At 45.5% G+C, this 12,574-nt stretch overlaps 1 protein-coding gene across 2 annotated transcripts; it reads left to right on the top strand.

The window, feature by feature from the left end:
• Window positions 1-3,075: 3,075 nt before the first annotated feature.
• On the top strand, window positions 3,076-8,584 carry STMN1 (stathmin 1). Of its 2 annotated transcripts, none has more exons than XM_057716627.1 (5): window positions 3,076-3,173; window positions 4,788-4,860; window positions 5,354-5,526; window positions 7,454-7,645; window positions 8,071-8,584. In XM_057716627.1, the coding sequence occupies exons 2-5, from the start codon at window positions 4,848-4,850 to the stop codon at window positions 8,140-8,142; spliced, it is 450 nt and encodes a 149-aa protein (XP_057572610.1). In that variant the 5' UTR covers window positions 3,076-3,173; window positions 4,788-4,847; the 3' UTR covers window positions 8,143-8,584. The 2 variants fall into 2 exon arrangements, with proteins under 2 accessions (XP_057572610.1, XP_057572619.1); XM_057716636.1 differs by lacking the exon at window positions 3,076-3,173 and adding an exon at window positions 4,049-4,139.
• The last annotated feature ends 3,990 nt before the right edge of the window (window positions 8,585-12,574 follow it).

Genomic DNA, 12,574 nt, shown 5'->3' with positions numbered 1-12,574 from the left:
TACCTCATTGTAGTTTTGATTTGCATTTCTCTAATAATTAGTGATGTTGAGCAGCTTTTCATGTGCCTCTTGGCCATCCGTATGTCTTCTTTGGAGAAATGCCTATTTAGGTCTTCTGCCCATTTTTTTATTGGGTTGTTTATTTTTTTGATATTGAGCTGGATGAACTGTTTATATATTTTGGAGATTAGTCCTTTGTCTGTTGATTCATTTGCAAATATTTTTTCCCATTCTGAGGGTTGTCTTTTCGTCTTGCTTATAGTTTCCTTTGCTGTGCAGAAGCTTTGAAGTTTCATTAGGTCCCACGTATTTATTTTTGTTTTTATTTCCATTATTCTAGGGGGTGGATCAAAAAAGATCTTGCTGTTATTTACGTCGAAAAGTGTTCTTCCTATGTTTTCCTCCAGGAGTTTTATAGTGTCTGGCCTTACATTTAGGTCTTTAATCCATTTTGAGTTTATTTTTGTGTATGGTGTTAGGAAGTGTTCTAATTTCATTCTTTTACACGTAGCTGTCCAGTTTTCCCAGCACCACTTATTGAAGAGGCTGCCTTTTCTCCATTGTATATCCTTGCCTCCTTTGTCATAGATTAGTTGACCGTAGTTTATCTCTGGGCTTTCTATCCTGTTCCATTCATCTATATTTCTGTTTTTGTGCCAGTACCATACTGTCTTGATCACTGTAGCCCTGTAGTATAGCCTGAAGTCAGGAAGCCTGATTCCCCCAACTCCTTCTTTCCTTCTCAAGATTGCTTTGGCTATTCGGGGTCTTTTGCATTTCCATACAAATCGTAAAATTTCTTGTTCTAGTTCTGTGAAAAATGCCATTGGTAATTTGATTGGGATTGCATTGAATCTGTAAATTGCTTTCGGTAGTATAGTCATTTTCACAATGTTGATTCTTCCAGTCCAAGAACATGGTATGTCCCTCCATCTGTTTGTGTCATCTTTGATTTCTTTCATTAGTGTCTTATAGTTTTCTGAGTACAGGTCTTTTACCTCATTGGTTAGGTTTATTCCTAGGTATTTTATTCTTTTTGTTGCAATGGTGAACATCCCACCGGTTTTTATTCACAGGATCATTCTGGGGGAAACCTTACTCCGGCCCCCTGAGTTCTCAAGAGACAGTAGGGATCTCAGGAGATCCTTGTCACAGAGAATGGCAGGACCAGACTTCTAACAGCAAACCCAGGAACCAAGTAGCATCGTTAAAAAAGATTAAAAATCTACATGAGTTCTAACATCTTCATTCCTAGCTGTGGTTTCCATGGAAATAGACATCCGCTCTAGGGAGAAAGAAAAGATGCGGGGAAGTGGTATAAGTGCTTTAAAATAATCAGTGTTTTGAAAGATTTATTTTTTTCTGTCATAACATTAATAGTCAGAAATGTGAGATTTTCGTGGCAATTTCTTGTATTTAAAAAAAATGCATTAAATGGGTGGGACCTTCTTCTGCAAACCTCCAGATCAAGTACAAAGACTTCAAGATAAAGGCTGGTTCAGGGGATAACAGACCTCTTGGCCTTGGATTTCTTGCTTGTGTGTTGCCTGACAATCTCACTTTTCAGCGAGCTTTTATCCCCACTCCTCTCCAGTCTTCCTAACGAAAATCTGACAGATGGAAACACCTAGTTGTTTGGTGGCTAAGTTTGGTCTGAGAGGGAGAAGCCTCTCAGGGCTCAGAATCTGAATTATTCCTAGTCCTGCTCACATGCTAAGGGAAAACCACTTAGAAGATTGGGGGCGGGAGAGAGGCCGACCCCACACAAGGACGATTGTTGCAGAAAATGCTGCAACAAGCATATTTCAGGCATCAGTGCATTGCTAATTGTTTGCTTTGTGTGGTGTGTCTGCTGCCTGTATGATCCAGTTTTCCTTGTCTCAGGCACCTATGAATTGTATTTAACTCCAGCATACCCCTAGTGACCAGCTGGACATGGGGAGTCTTTAAACCAGGACTCCTGTTCCAGCAAAGTGGGTCATGTTTGTTTCTTGGTTTTGGGAGGCGGAGCCCATTGATCAATAAAATGAAGGTGTCCTTCTGCCTAGTCAGGATCTCAAAGCAAGTGCTTTGATGTAATGACCACCACTAAGGACAGAGCCTTGGTCCGGGGAATGAGAGAAGGGGCTTGGGAACTGTGTTCATTTTATTTATTTTTCCTTTGGCTTTTCCGTGGTAAGAATGAGGCCAGTGGTTCTAAGATAGCCAGCGTCAGACCAATTTCCTTTGTGTTTCTGCTGTGCTTCTGATCTATCCAGGGCAGGGGGAACCGTGACCTTGTGGTTTCTTTTGTTTTGATTCTTTAAAAGGGCCCAGCACCGATCCCAGAGCACGTGCTTCAAGAACAAAAGCAACACAACTGCAGTCTGTGTAGTAGTCTAGAACTGCTACTGCGCTTCCTTCCCTATCATCCGGCAAAGCCTTGGCGGAACAGATGGAGTCTGCATTTAAACCGAGTGACTTAGACCAAAGGAGATCAAATTCCAGAGCCTCTTGCTTTTCCCCCACAGGTCTCTGGTCATCAGCACAGGGACCCTAATATGGTAGCGAGAACGCACACAGTGAGTTAAGGGCCACGCCCATGCCCTGTTAGGGCTGAGTGGGTTAGCGATTATGATGATGTCACAATACAGGTGACAGGTGGGGCTGTCGAGTGGCATTGTCCTGTCACAAGGGCTTGGGCGTCTTAGGGGGCGGCACAGGGTGGGGCACCAGAGCTGTCCGAGTGCTGCCCTTGGGGCGATGTGGGGCAAGTGGCTCAACAGACGCAGAGTCCAGGCGGCCACGGTCTGAGAGGTAGAAAGGGACCCCGCCCCGCCCTTTTCGTAAGGATGGGCAAACTGGTTCAGACCCAGGCAGGGGTCACCGCGTCACCCTCTTCCGCGGCGACAGTCCCGGCCCCCTGCTCATACCTGGAGACACCCCCAAGTAGCCCTCACCCCTCGCATTGTCCTCCTGTCCCGTCAGCCTGAACTACACTTCCCGAGGTGCTCCGGGGTCTCTAGGGGCGGGGCCCACTTGGGCTGAGGGGGGGGTGGGAGGGGCCGGCACGTGCCGCCGCTCTCAGCCAATGCAGAGCCCTGCGCGGAGGTCACGTGCCGCTGTTTGGCGCTTTTGTGCGCGCCCGGGTCTGTTGGTGCTCAGAGTGTGGCCAGGCGGCTCGGACCAAGCAGGTGGGTGCGGGGCTCTGGGAGGAGGCGGTGGCCGGCTGGGGGCGGCGAGAGGTACGCGGCCGGCGGGAGGGGCCGGGCCTTGGCGGCGACCCCCTGCTGGAGGGCGGCGGGCGGGGCCGTGGGCCCCAGAGGGGCGGGCGGGCGGGGGTCGCTCCGCTTTGTGTGTGGCTCGGGCGGAGCCTCGGCTTTGTCCCCGCTCTCTGGGGGCGCGGCCAGCTGGGCGAGCCCGGTGCGGCGGCCCCGGGATGCCGTCTAGGAGACAATAGGGGGCGTAGGCCCTCGTTTGGCCCCCACCCTCCCCCGGCAGGCGCGGCCCCGCTTGGGTCCCCATTGTCTGAAGGGGCGGGGCGGCGCCCCCAGGGAGCAGCGGCCTCAGGGCCGGACTGCAGGCAGCCAGGGCCGCGCCCTCGCCCAGTGACAGTGGGGCTGCGCCGGAGAGGCTGACACCCCACGAGAGCGCTCCAGCCCTCGCGACTGGGGGCGCGGACCGCTTGCGTGGCGGCAGGTTGGGAGCGAAGGAAAGGTGGCGAGCCGACGGCGGGGTACCCCACCGTTTCTTTCCGGGGACTGCCCCCACCCGCCAGCTGCGGCGAGGGTGGGGGCCGCCGCAAGGTGTTTTTGGCGGGAGTTGGGGGGGGCGTCCGCGCGGGGCTAGCCCGGGAAAGGCGGAGTTACCCGGATAGAACCGTTAGCCCCGCCTATCCCTCCCCTTCCCACGCGGGCTCCGGGGTGTTGTGAGTTCGGGGAGATTCGAAAAGGCGCGGGGAGGAAGGGGGCGGGGCCAGGAGCCGGAGTGCAGGGCGTGTTCTGATTGGCCGGGGGCGGCCTGCCGCTTTTCCTCTCCGGGACCAGGGCCACGCCCATCCTGGGTCTGGTGCTGAGTCTAATGCTCCGCCGGGGTTAGACCGTTTCGCTGTCTTGGGTTTTAAATTCCAGCTGTTGAGAACCTGTATTCCTACGTTTTTGGTACTAGCGTGGGGTCCAGAAGGATCATGACCTTTAAAAAATCAAGAGATGTAGAATTTTTCTTGAAAAAATTCCACACGAGGCAGCAAATATTGTAACCTGAAACCTAGAGGTTCATAAAACTAATTAAAACTAATTAATGTTACCCGCTGTTGGAGCTTAAACCGCAGAACAATAGGAGTTCGACATTATTGGTTAATATTAGTTTGGGCGTTTTGTTTTCCACGTGGCAGACACAGACAAAGCAGGGGTGGGTATTTCATTTGCACAATGAGTTGTAGGCAGTGTTAAGATGGCTCCAGTCTCACTAGATAGGCGTTGAATCTGAAATATCTTCTCACCAGCGGCGAAATGTTGGGGAGGAAAAAATCTTGTGACTTAAACCCCGTCTAATTTTAAAAATCTAAGTATTTTTTGAACAGACAAACTCAGTTAGCTTCATCTTCTGCAGCCAACGTTCAATTCACATTTCCCAGTGTTTGAGTATTTTATGGATTTTTATAATTTTCTAGTTAATGATGTCTTCTCTAATTCCACAGTAGTGATTTTTCTGACATTGATTTATATGGATGTGATTTGAGGTCCCTTTGAATCGATGACATGGAAATGCAAAGAAATTGATTGCATGCTTTTAAAAATCGTTTTCAGGGTTTTCCTTGCCAGTGGATTGTGTAGAATACACTGCCAGTCTCTTGTCTTCTTTTCACCATGGCTTCTTCTGGTAGGTAATCTCTTTGGAAAAGCTGAAATTGTGATGGGCTTCTAATTTTAGAATAGGAGGTGGCTCAGGTCTTAAGCTTTTAATTTGGCACTTGTGTTTTGGTCTTACAAAAAAAATCTGTTTTATAAATCGGAGAATAATTAAGAAATTATCACTTGAATGTACTGAGAGCTCATAATTAATTGTTTCATTATTAGACGACTTGGCTTGTCTAAAGCAAACTGTGGAGTTTTGCATAAGTCTTTGTTTTGTTCAGGGAAATGATTGTCAAATACTGATGTCTCAGGATGGTATTTATTAATCCAAAAATGTTGAGCTTTGTTTTTCTTGGGAGGTGGTATTTAGATAATAATTTCTTGCCTGTAACACAGCTGCTTCATCAGCCCTAATTCTTTTCATTAAATTAATTTGGCTTTTAGAAAACAGTAGAACAGTTTATTAGAATAGGAAAACTCCATTTTTCTGAATATATTATAAATATGATCAAATCCAGATATCCAGGTGAAGGAACTGGAGAAGCGTGCTTCAGGCCAGGCTTTTGAGCTGATTCTCAGCCCTCGATCAAAAGAATCTGTCCCAGAATTCCCCCTTTCCCCTCCAAAGAAGAAGGATCTTTCCCTGGAGGAAATTCAGAAGAAATTAGAAGCTGCAGAAGAAAGACGCAAGGTAAACATCAATTCACAGAAAGCAGGATATTTATTAATGTAATGTGGCAAATCTGTTTTATAAGAGGAGGAAAACAGAAGTATAGCTAGATGGGGATTATAACTGTGCGAAAATTACATATGCCAGTGGCAGGAAGAAAATACCAGCCATCATTGATTGAACTCCTGTTGTGTACTGTCTCCTTTACTTACATTTTTCTCCTTTTCTACAGTGACCCTAGAGGGTAGGTGTTGTCTGAAATACTAGATTAGACAATGGTCTCAGGAACGTTAAGTCATTTTCCCGCGTCATATAGTTAGTGAGTATTGGAGCCAGAATTTAAGCCCAGATCTGTCTGAAACCAAAGTTCATGCTTCCCATGCTTTCTCTTTGAAAAACAGATTTGTTGGTGGATAATTCTTTTTTTGTCTCTTAAAGTTTTGGGGTTTGTTTTGTTTTGCTTTGTTTTTTGGGTTTGTGTGGTTTCGGGGTTTGTTTTGTACAATAAAAACATTTTAAATGTAGTTATGTGATTGTGTTGCTCAGCTGGCATACTGGTATTGTGGCAGTTTTTATCTAAGTACTTCTATTATAAAGTAGCTACCTTTAAAGAGAACTAATCAGAAAAGTCAGCACATATTAATATGCTTGTTATAGAAGAATTGAGAACCACAGAAGTTTATGAATAGGAAATTAAAAGTATTCACTATCCTACTTAGCAGAAATAACTGTTGTTAACATTTTGGTGTATTTCCCTCTGTTCTGCGTTATTCTATTCATTAAGAATTTTACATAAATTCTCATGTTAGTCCCCCTTTCCAACAACCCTGATTGGGGTGAGTGGATTTAATTTTAAAATTAGGGAAGTGAAGGCATAAAAAGGTGAAGTAGTAACCTGCCTGTGACCAACACAGTTAGTGCTCTGAAGTCTGATACATTTAACCACACACATACACTTTGGGCCCCTTTTTAAGCTGCCGTAGCATGTGCTGTGGACCTTTTGGTGCCACAGGTTTTATGTGTGTGCTGACCCACTGTCAACACTGAATTGTTTCCCCAGGAAGAGTGGCTGTGTTTGCATGGTGTTTCATCTCCTACCTGCTCTTCTGTTGAGTCTGAGTTGATAGAGTTCATGTAGTTTGAGTTCATGGAAGAGATGCAGCCGAAGGCTGGGTGGAGACTTTTTTTTAGGAATCGATGTTGGTCCTGTAGTCATTAGCCTATACTTTATATAGTAACCAGCTAAATATAGTGAAACTCTTACCATGACTGGGATTTTGAAGAAGAGAATTAACAGAACCAGTGGCAGATGCTCTGAAGTTTTCCTGCAAGTTGATGCTTCCAAACACATTGGGATCTGTTTGGTAATAAGCTATTCTGAGCATGTTGAAGGAGGCACACTGTGGTAACAGAGCTCCAGTGGTCTGCAAGTTAATGCAGCTTCCACAGAAAAAAGCTAATAAGCTTTTCCTTGAATAAGTCCTTTGGCTTAAATAGTGATCTGGAGGCTTAGACTTAAATTTTCTATCATTTCCATATATTTTTATCAATACGGTTATATTTTTCATAATGAGCTATTTTTCTTTCGGTAGCCTTTGAAGTTAAAAAACCAAAATTCTGTGCAATAAAGTGCCATTCCTAAGTGCATATCACTCAAGTCATCTTGATACCATTAAGTGGTAGCTCTTACAAAGATTTCCTTTGTAAGGAATAATTGGGCAAGAATCTCTGAATAAATATGGGCAGTTTTCCAAAGTAGATACAAACACTAGAAAAAGAATGTTATTTCCACGGTATTTTGATATGGATAATTCAGGTCCTGCCTTCAGTATTATTTGAAGATATCTAAGTTTCTATCTTCAGTCCTCTCAATTAGTAATTTCTTTTGTGATTTTAACTAATGCTAAATAACATTTCAGAGAGCCTAGCCTGTTAAACTTTTTTCCAGTCCCATGAAGCTGAGGTCTTGAAACAGCTTGCTGAGAAGCGCGAGCACGAGAAAGAAGTGCTGCAGAAAGCCATCGAGGAGAACAACAACTTCAGTAAAATGGCGGAAGAGAAGCTCACCCACAAGATGGAAGCCAACAAAGAGAACCGGGAGGCGCAGATGGCTGCCAAACTGGAGCGTTTGCGAGAGAAGGTTGGTGTCTTCCTGGCTCTGAGGGTTTTAAGAGCTTGAGGTTTGATGCACCAATGAAGTGACTTGAACTCTTTGCCTTGATCACATGTGCTTGGTGTCTTTGTCATCAGTGTTGGGGTTAACATGTTAAATCAGAGGTATCTTATTTTAAATAAGAAAGAATATTCACTAATTTCCAGCACAGTTGCACGTTCTTTGGGAGAGCATAAAAGGCTGAATCATTAGGTTCTGTGAGTGACCCAGGAATTTCAAAGATGATGTCTTAGAACTCTAATTATGTGATTCCCATAATATATAATTATATAATAATAGTCTCTTATTACATATGTTATGTAATGTATGTACTGATGTGGATTTGGGCCTCTTGGGGACATGACCTGGCAGGCTTTTTTACTTGACCGATGATATATACTATTTCTTTACAGGACAAGCACATTGAAGAAGTGCGGAAGAACAAAGAATCCAAAGATCCTGCTGATGAGACTGAAGCTGACTAATTTGTTCTGAGAACTGACTTTCTCCCCGTCCCCTTCCTAAATATCCAAAGACTGTACTGGCCAGTGTCATTTTATTTTGCCCTCCTGACAAATATTCTAGAAGCTGATGTAGGACTGTATAGGTAGATCCAGACTGTATGATGTTGTTTTAGGGGCTAAAGGGGAGAAACTAAAAGTGTTTTACTCTTTTTCTAAAGTGTTGAAGTCTTTCTAATGTAGCTATTTTTCTTGTTGCATCTTTTCTACTTCAGTACACTTGGTGTGCTGGGTTAATGGCTAGTACTGTATTGGCTCCGTGAAAACATGTTTGTGAAAAGAGTATGTAGTGGCTTCTTTCAAATTGTTAGATGCTGAATATCTGTTCCCTTTTAAATCCCGATTCTGTCCCAATCTTACAGATGCTACTGTACTTGAATGGTTAATAAAACTGCACAGTGCTGTTGGTGGCAGTGACTTCTTTCTATCCAGGTAATACGTTGTCGGGTGATAGAGACCCTCCTAGTTTATATTTGTTCCAGATGGGGCCTTTAGGCTGGTGGAAATACCCCGCACACACATCACTGCGAGTTCTCTGCCCTGGAGTTTCTCGCTCCAGAGTTGTTTGCATTGTCTTCTTCCACAATCGTCACTTTGTTGTGATGCCTCGGCCCAGATCAGCTGTTAGGATAGTCTTTCAGATGTTTACTTGCAGACAAGCATTTTTTGTTTCTGTGTCCCTATTAAAAAGGCAGACTGAAGGCACAAATGGTGTTTCTAGAGAACAGTTTAGAGAAATCTTAAGATCCAGATTAGAGATATTTGATGGTTTATTTGCTTTATGTTACAATTGGTGGGGGTGAATCCTAATGCTTTCCTGCCATGGGAGCCATTTTTCAAGAATCAAAAGATTACTAAAACTTTCTGTACCACTATAGCAACTCCTATGAACTGATAAAAGGAATCTTATTTTCTAGAGCAGCATTGACTTGGGTGGTTAAGTTTGGCAGTTGCTGCATCTGGTATCCAGAGGCTATAGTATTCACAGTTTGTCACAAGATTGCCTCTCAATTCTGGGAAAGCCTTTGGCAGCTTTCCTAGGCTATTTGGGAAATAGCCTTAATTACATATGATTACTTGCTTCTCAGACATCTGTGGAAAAGCTCTTGGAAGGCATGCGCCTTTAGTGAGAGTTTCCAGGATGACTGCTAATACTGCAGTGGGCTCTGCATGTTGCCATGCTTACGCCTCTGTGGTTCTTGATTTGGGTTTTACTGAACTTATAAGGATAATAATAGCCTACCAACCTTCCTCCTATGTTGTTAGGATTAAATGAGTGTGTGTGTGTATAGAGTGCACACTTAGAACTGTATTTAGTATGTATTTAGCACTATATATAAATAATGATTACTGCTTTTAACCAGAGGCTAGTGAGTGAGCTAAGCTTATACTCTTGAGGTGGAAATGACTACGCAGTTTTTGTATGCCTTGAGCTGACTTACAAATTTGCAAGGTGATCAATTGTAGGCGTTCTGAAAGAAGGCTGAATTTAAAGAGTCATGGCCATGTAGGGCAAACAGGAAAAAGATCAAGTGTAGTTCAGTATAATGATGGCAGTATCTAAACACATAGGCCAAGGTGAGGCTTGTGTGCATATGTAGTAGGTATTAGAGGTTTGCATGGGTGAGATGGTGCCTATGGGAATCTTTAAAGCACCAATTCTGAGTAGCTGGGATATAAAGATGGCCTGAAGATAGAAATTTGGAGTAATGATACTAGGTGTCCCGCAGTAAGTTTTTGTTCATAAGGGATATGTAGGCAAGGGAACAGAGATCAGGAAAAGGCAAGAAGGAGGGTCAAGATGGGCCTGAGGAGACATCCCCCAGTTAGTTTCAGCCAACCCCACAGTGGCCCTGACTTAGTATCACCTCGTGATAGCAGTTGTCAGAGGGAACTGAAGGGGTTGCATCTTACCCACAAAATCAGAACCCCTGGCTTTTCTGTTTTACCTCTGACCTTTGGAGAGGTACTAGTCCTGGGCTTCAGTTTTCTCCAGGATAAAATGAGAGGGCTGAGTTAGGTTAAGTAATTTCCACTCAAATTCTTTGCCTAGAATTTGGAGGGAAGGAGGCGTGGGTGTCCAGGAGCTTCTGGGGAGCATGTGTGTGCTTTCCTGGGCTGGGACTCTATCCTGTCCTCAGGGTGAGCTGGGCCAGCCTCTCCTGGCAGCACTTCTGTCATACATTGGTCTTGTAAGGCCAGAGTGGCTTGACTGCAGTCTAGGTGTTATCACCACGGAGCACATTCTGTTTCCTTTGACTTGAATGGAAAATGAAGTGCATCCCTTCTTCCTGAGGCTTTTGTACTTGGACATGGTGATTGACTGGCCTCAGCAGAAGAGAGGTTTGAGGGATGAAGAAGGCCCTTAAATCCACATTTAACAAGCAGCTAGGATGTGCCCCACATTGAGCTATGTGCTAGCGGTAAAGAGATGCAATGGGGTCCCAGCACATCTTGTGCTTATGCATGAAGTGGCCAGGAGGGTTGTGAGGGTACGGTCTCGACCACATGCTTGTACTTGGCCAAGTATGTTTTGGTGGTTTGGTGGAGAATGTAACCACAGGCTTCGATGGTCTGGGAAGCTTAATAGAGGGAAGACTTGAGCCATTCCTTTGAGAAGTCAGATGTTGACCCAAACATATACTTATTAACATGGCATTTTTTTGAGAACCTGCCATGGCTACTGGCTCATGACAGGCTCTCATTCCCTTTTTCCTAAGCAGTGGGGCTTTAAAACACAGGAATGGTAGTGTTCAGTGAACAAAGCCATTTTGAGGGAGAGAAAATGGAGCCAGGGGCAGGATGAATTGGAGAGAAGGTGATGGAGACCACAGCAGGAGGCTGTCCTAGCAACCTGGGGATGAAGTGATGAGTGTCTGAGCTGGAGGGGGCCACTGGGCTCTGGAGACCCCGCACCAAGGAACCGGGAAAGTTACTGCTGCCCGTGGGCAATGGGGGGAGAAGTAATCACTCCACTGCTGACTGGGAAATGGTGGTGCCAGTCCCAAGCTACTGCGGGTTGAGCAGTTATTTTCAGACATTGTTATGTTGTCTCCTCAGGTCCAGCCCTGTGAGGTAGATACTGCTACCATCTCCATAGTACAGACAAGCAAACAGGTTTAGGGAGGTGAAGTAACTTGCCCAAGGTCCTAAGCTGGTAAGGGTCTAACTGGGGCAGTCTGACTCCAGGCCCTGCACAGGAGTTGGGGCTGCTCTGGCAGCTCAGCGTCCCCTTGTCCTGAGCAATTCCCCTCTGCCCCCAATTCAGCCTGTGCTGCCACCCTCAAAAAGGCAATTAGTGACCATCTTCTGTTATTCTGGGAAATTAAGGTTTCATCCTCCAGCTACCAGCCCTTTATAAAGGTGTTCCTTTCTACTGTGTGTATTTTCCTCCCAATGGAGAGTTCTGATTTCCAGTGATGTTTTAGCACCCCTTGTAACTCTCTCCCAGATAATGGTTTGAGCACCTTACTGTTAGTTCAGTTTCTGAATCACTGTTGAAAGTGGTTTGTTTGGGAATAATAAGACGATAAGGCCAGGCTCCTTATAGAGGAGCTCCCTCCTTTAGAAGGGAGGTTGGATTAGGTGCCCTGGAAATTACTTTCCACATTCCGGGTCTTCTCTACCTGGTTAGGTCAGGGACCATATCTTGGCCATCGAGGATTCCTCCACTGAGCTGAACTTCAAGGTTCCAGAATCACTGCTGGCATGTAAGTCTCTTGACATTTGCCTCCTCCGTCTCTGCCCAGGGCAAATAGAAGGTCCATAGTGTCCCTGTGGCTGAGGCCCCTGCCAGTGGAAGCTGGTATTCCTCACTTCAGTGGCACAAGGAAGATTTTCTGACTTGATTTATAGAGGCACCCAGATTTGTAAAATTTAGTTGTAAGGTTTGATGAGCTCTGAAATGCAGCAGCCTCAGTGGAGGGGCTCTGGCTCATAGTGGGAAAGGCCTGGCCTTCTCCCAGTGTGGTCAAGAGCAGTACCTTCTCTGTCCTTGGGCACCAGATCCTACTAGGGGCAAGTGAGCTGTGAAATGGATCCAAGGGGAGAAGAAACAGTGGCAGGAGATTAGCCAGATGCTCATAGCCGCTACAGCAGAATGGTGGGTACAAAGGGGACTGACCTCTGGGGGTACACCGGTCCCTGGGCCCAGGTTTCCAACCTGTGGCCTCCCACTCCCCTCTCTGGGGAGAAGCTCCAGTATCACTGGGTTGGGAGAGGGCCTTGGTGGGGTTCTCTGCAAAGTCCAGACTCCCTCATACACGCCCTCACAGCTCTCCGTACTTCATGGCAGCGCCTAATAGTTGTTTGTGTGATCTCAGTGGGTCCCCAGAACAACCCTGTGACATCATCATGCCAATTTCACAGACAAGAAATAAGGCAACTGAAACAGGTT

Source organism: Hippopotamus amphibius, chromosome 1 (assembly GCF_030028045.1).
Source record: "Hippopotamus amphibius kiboko isolate mHipAmp2 chromosome 1, mHipAmp2.hap2, whole genome shotgun sequence".
NCBI lineage: Eukaryota > Metazoa > Chordata > Mammalia > Artiodactyla > Hippopotamidae > Hippopotamus > Hippopotamus amphibius.
This window is presented reverse-complemented; position numbering and strand designations above follow the sequence as displayed.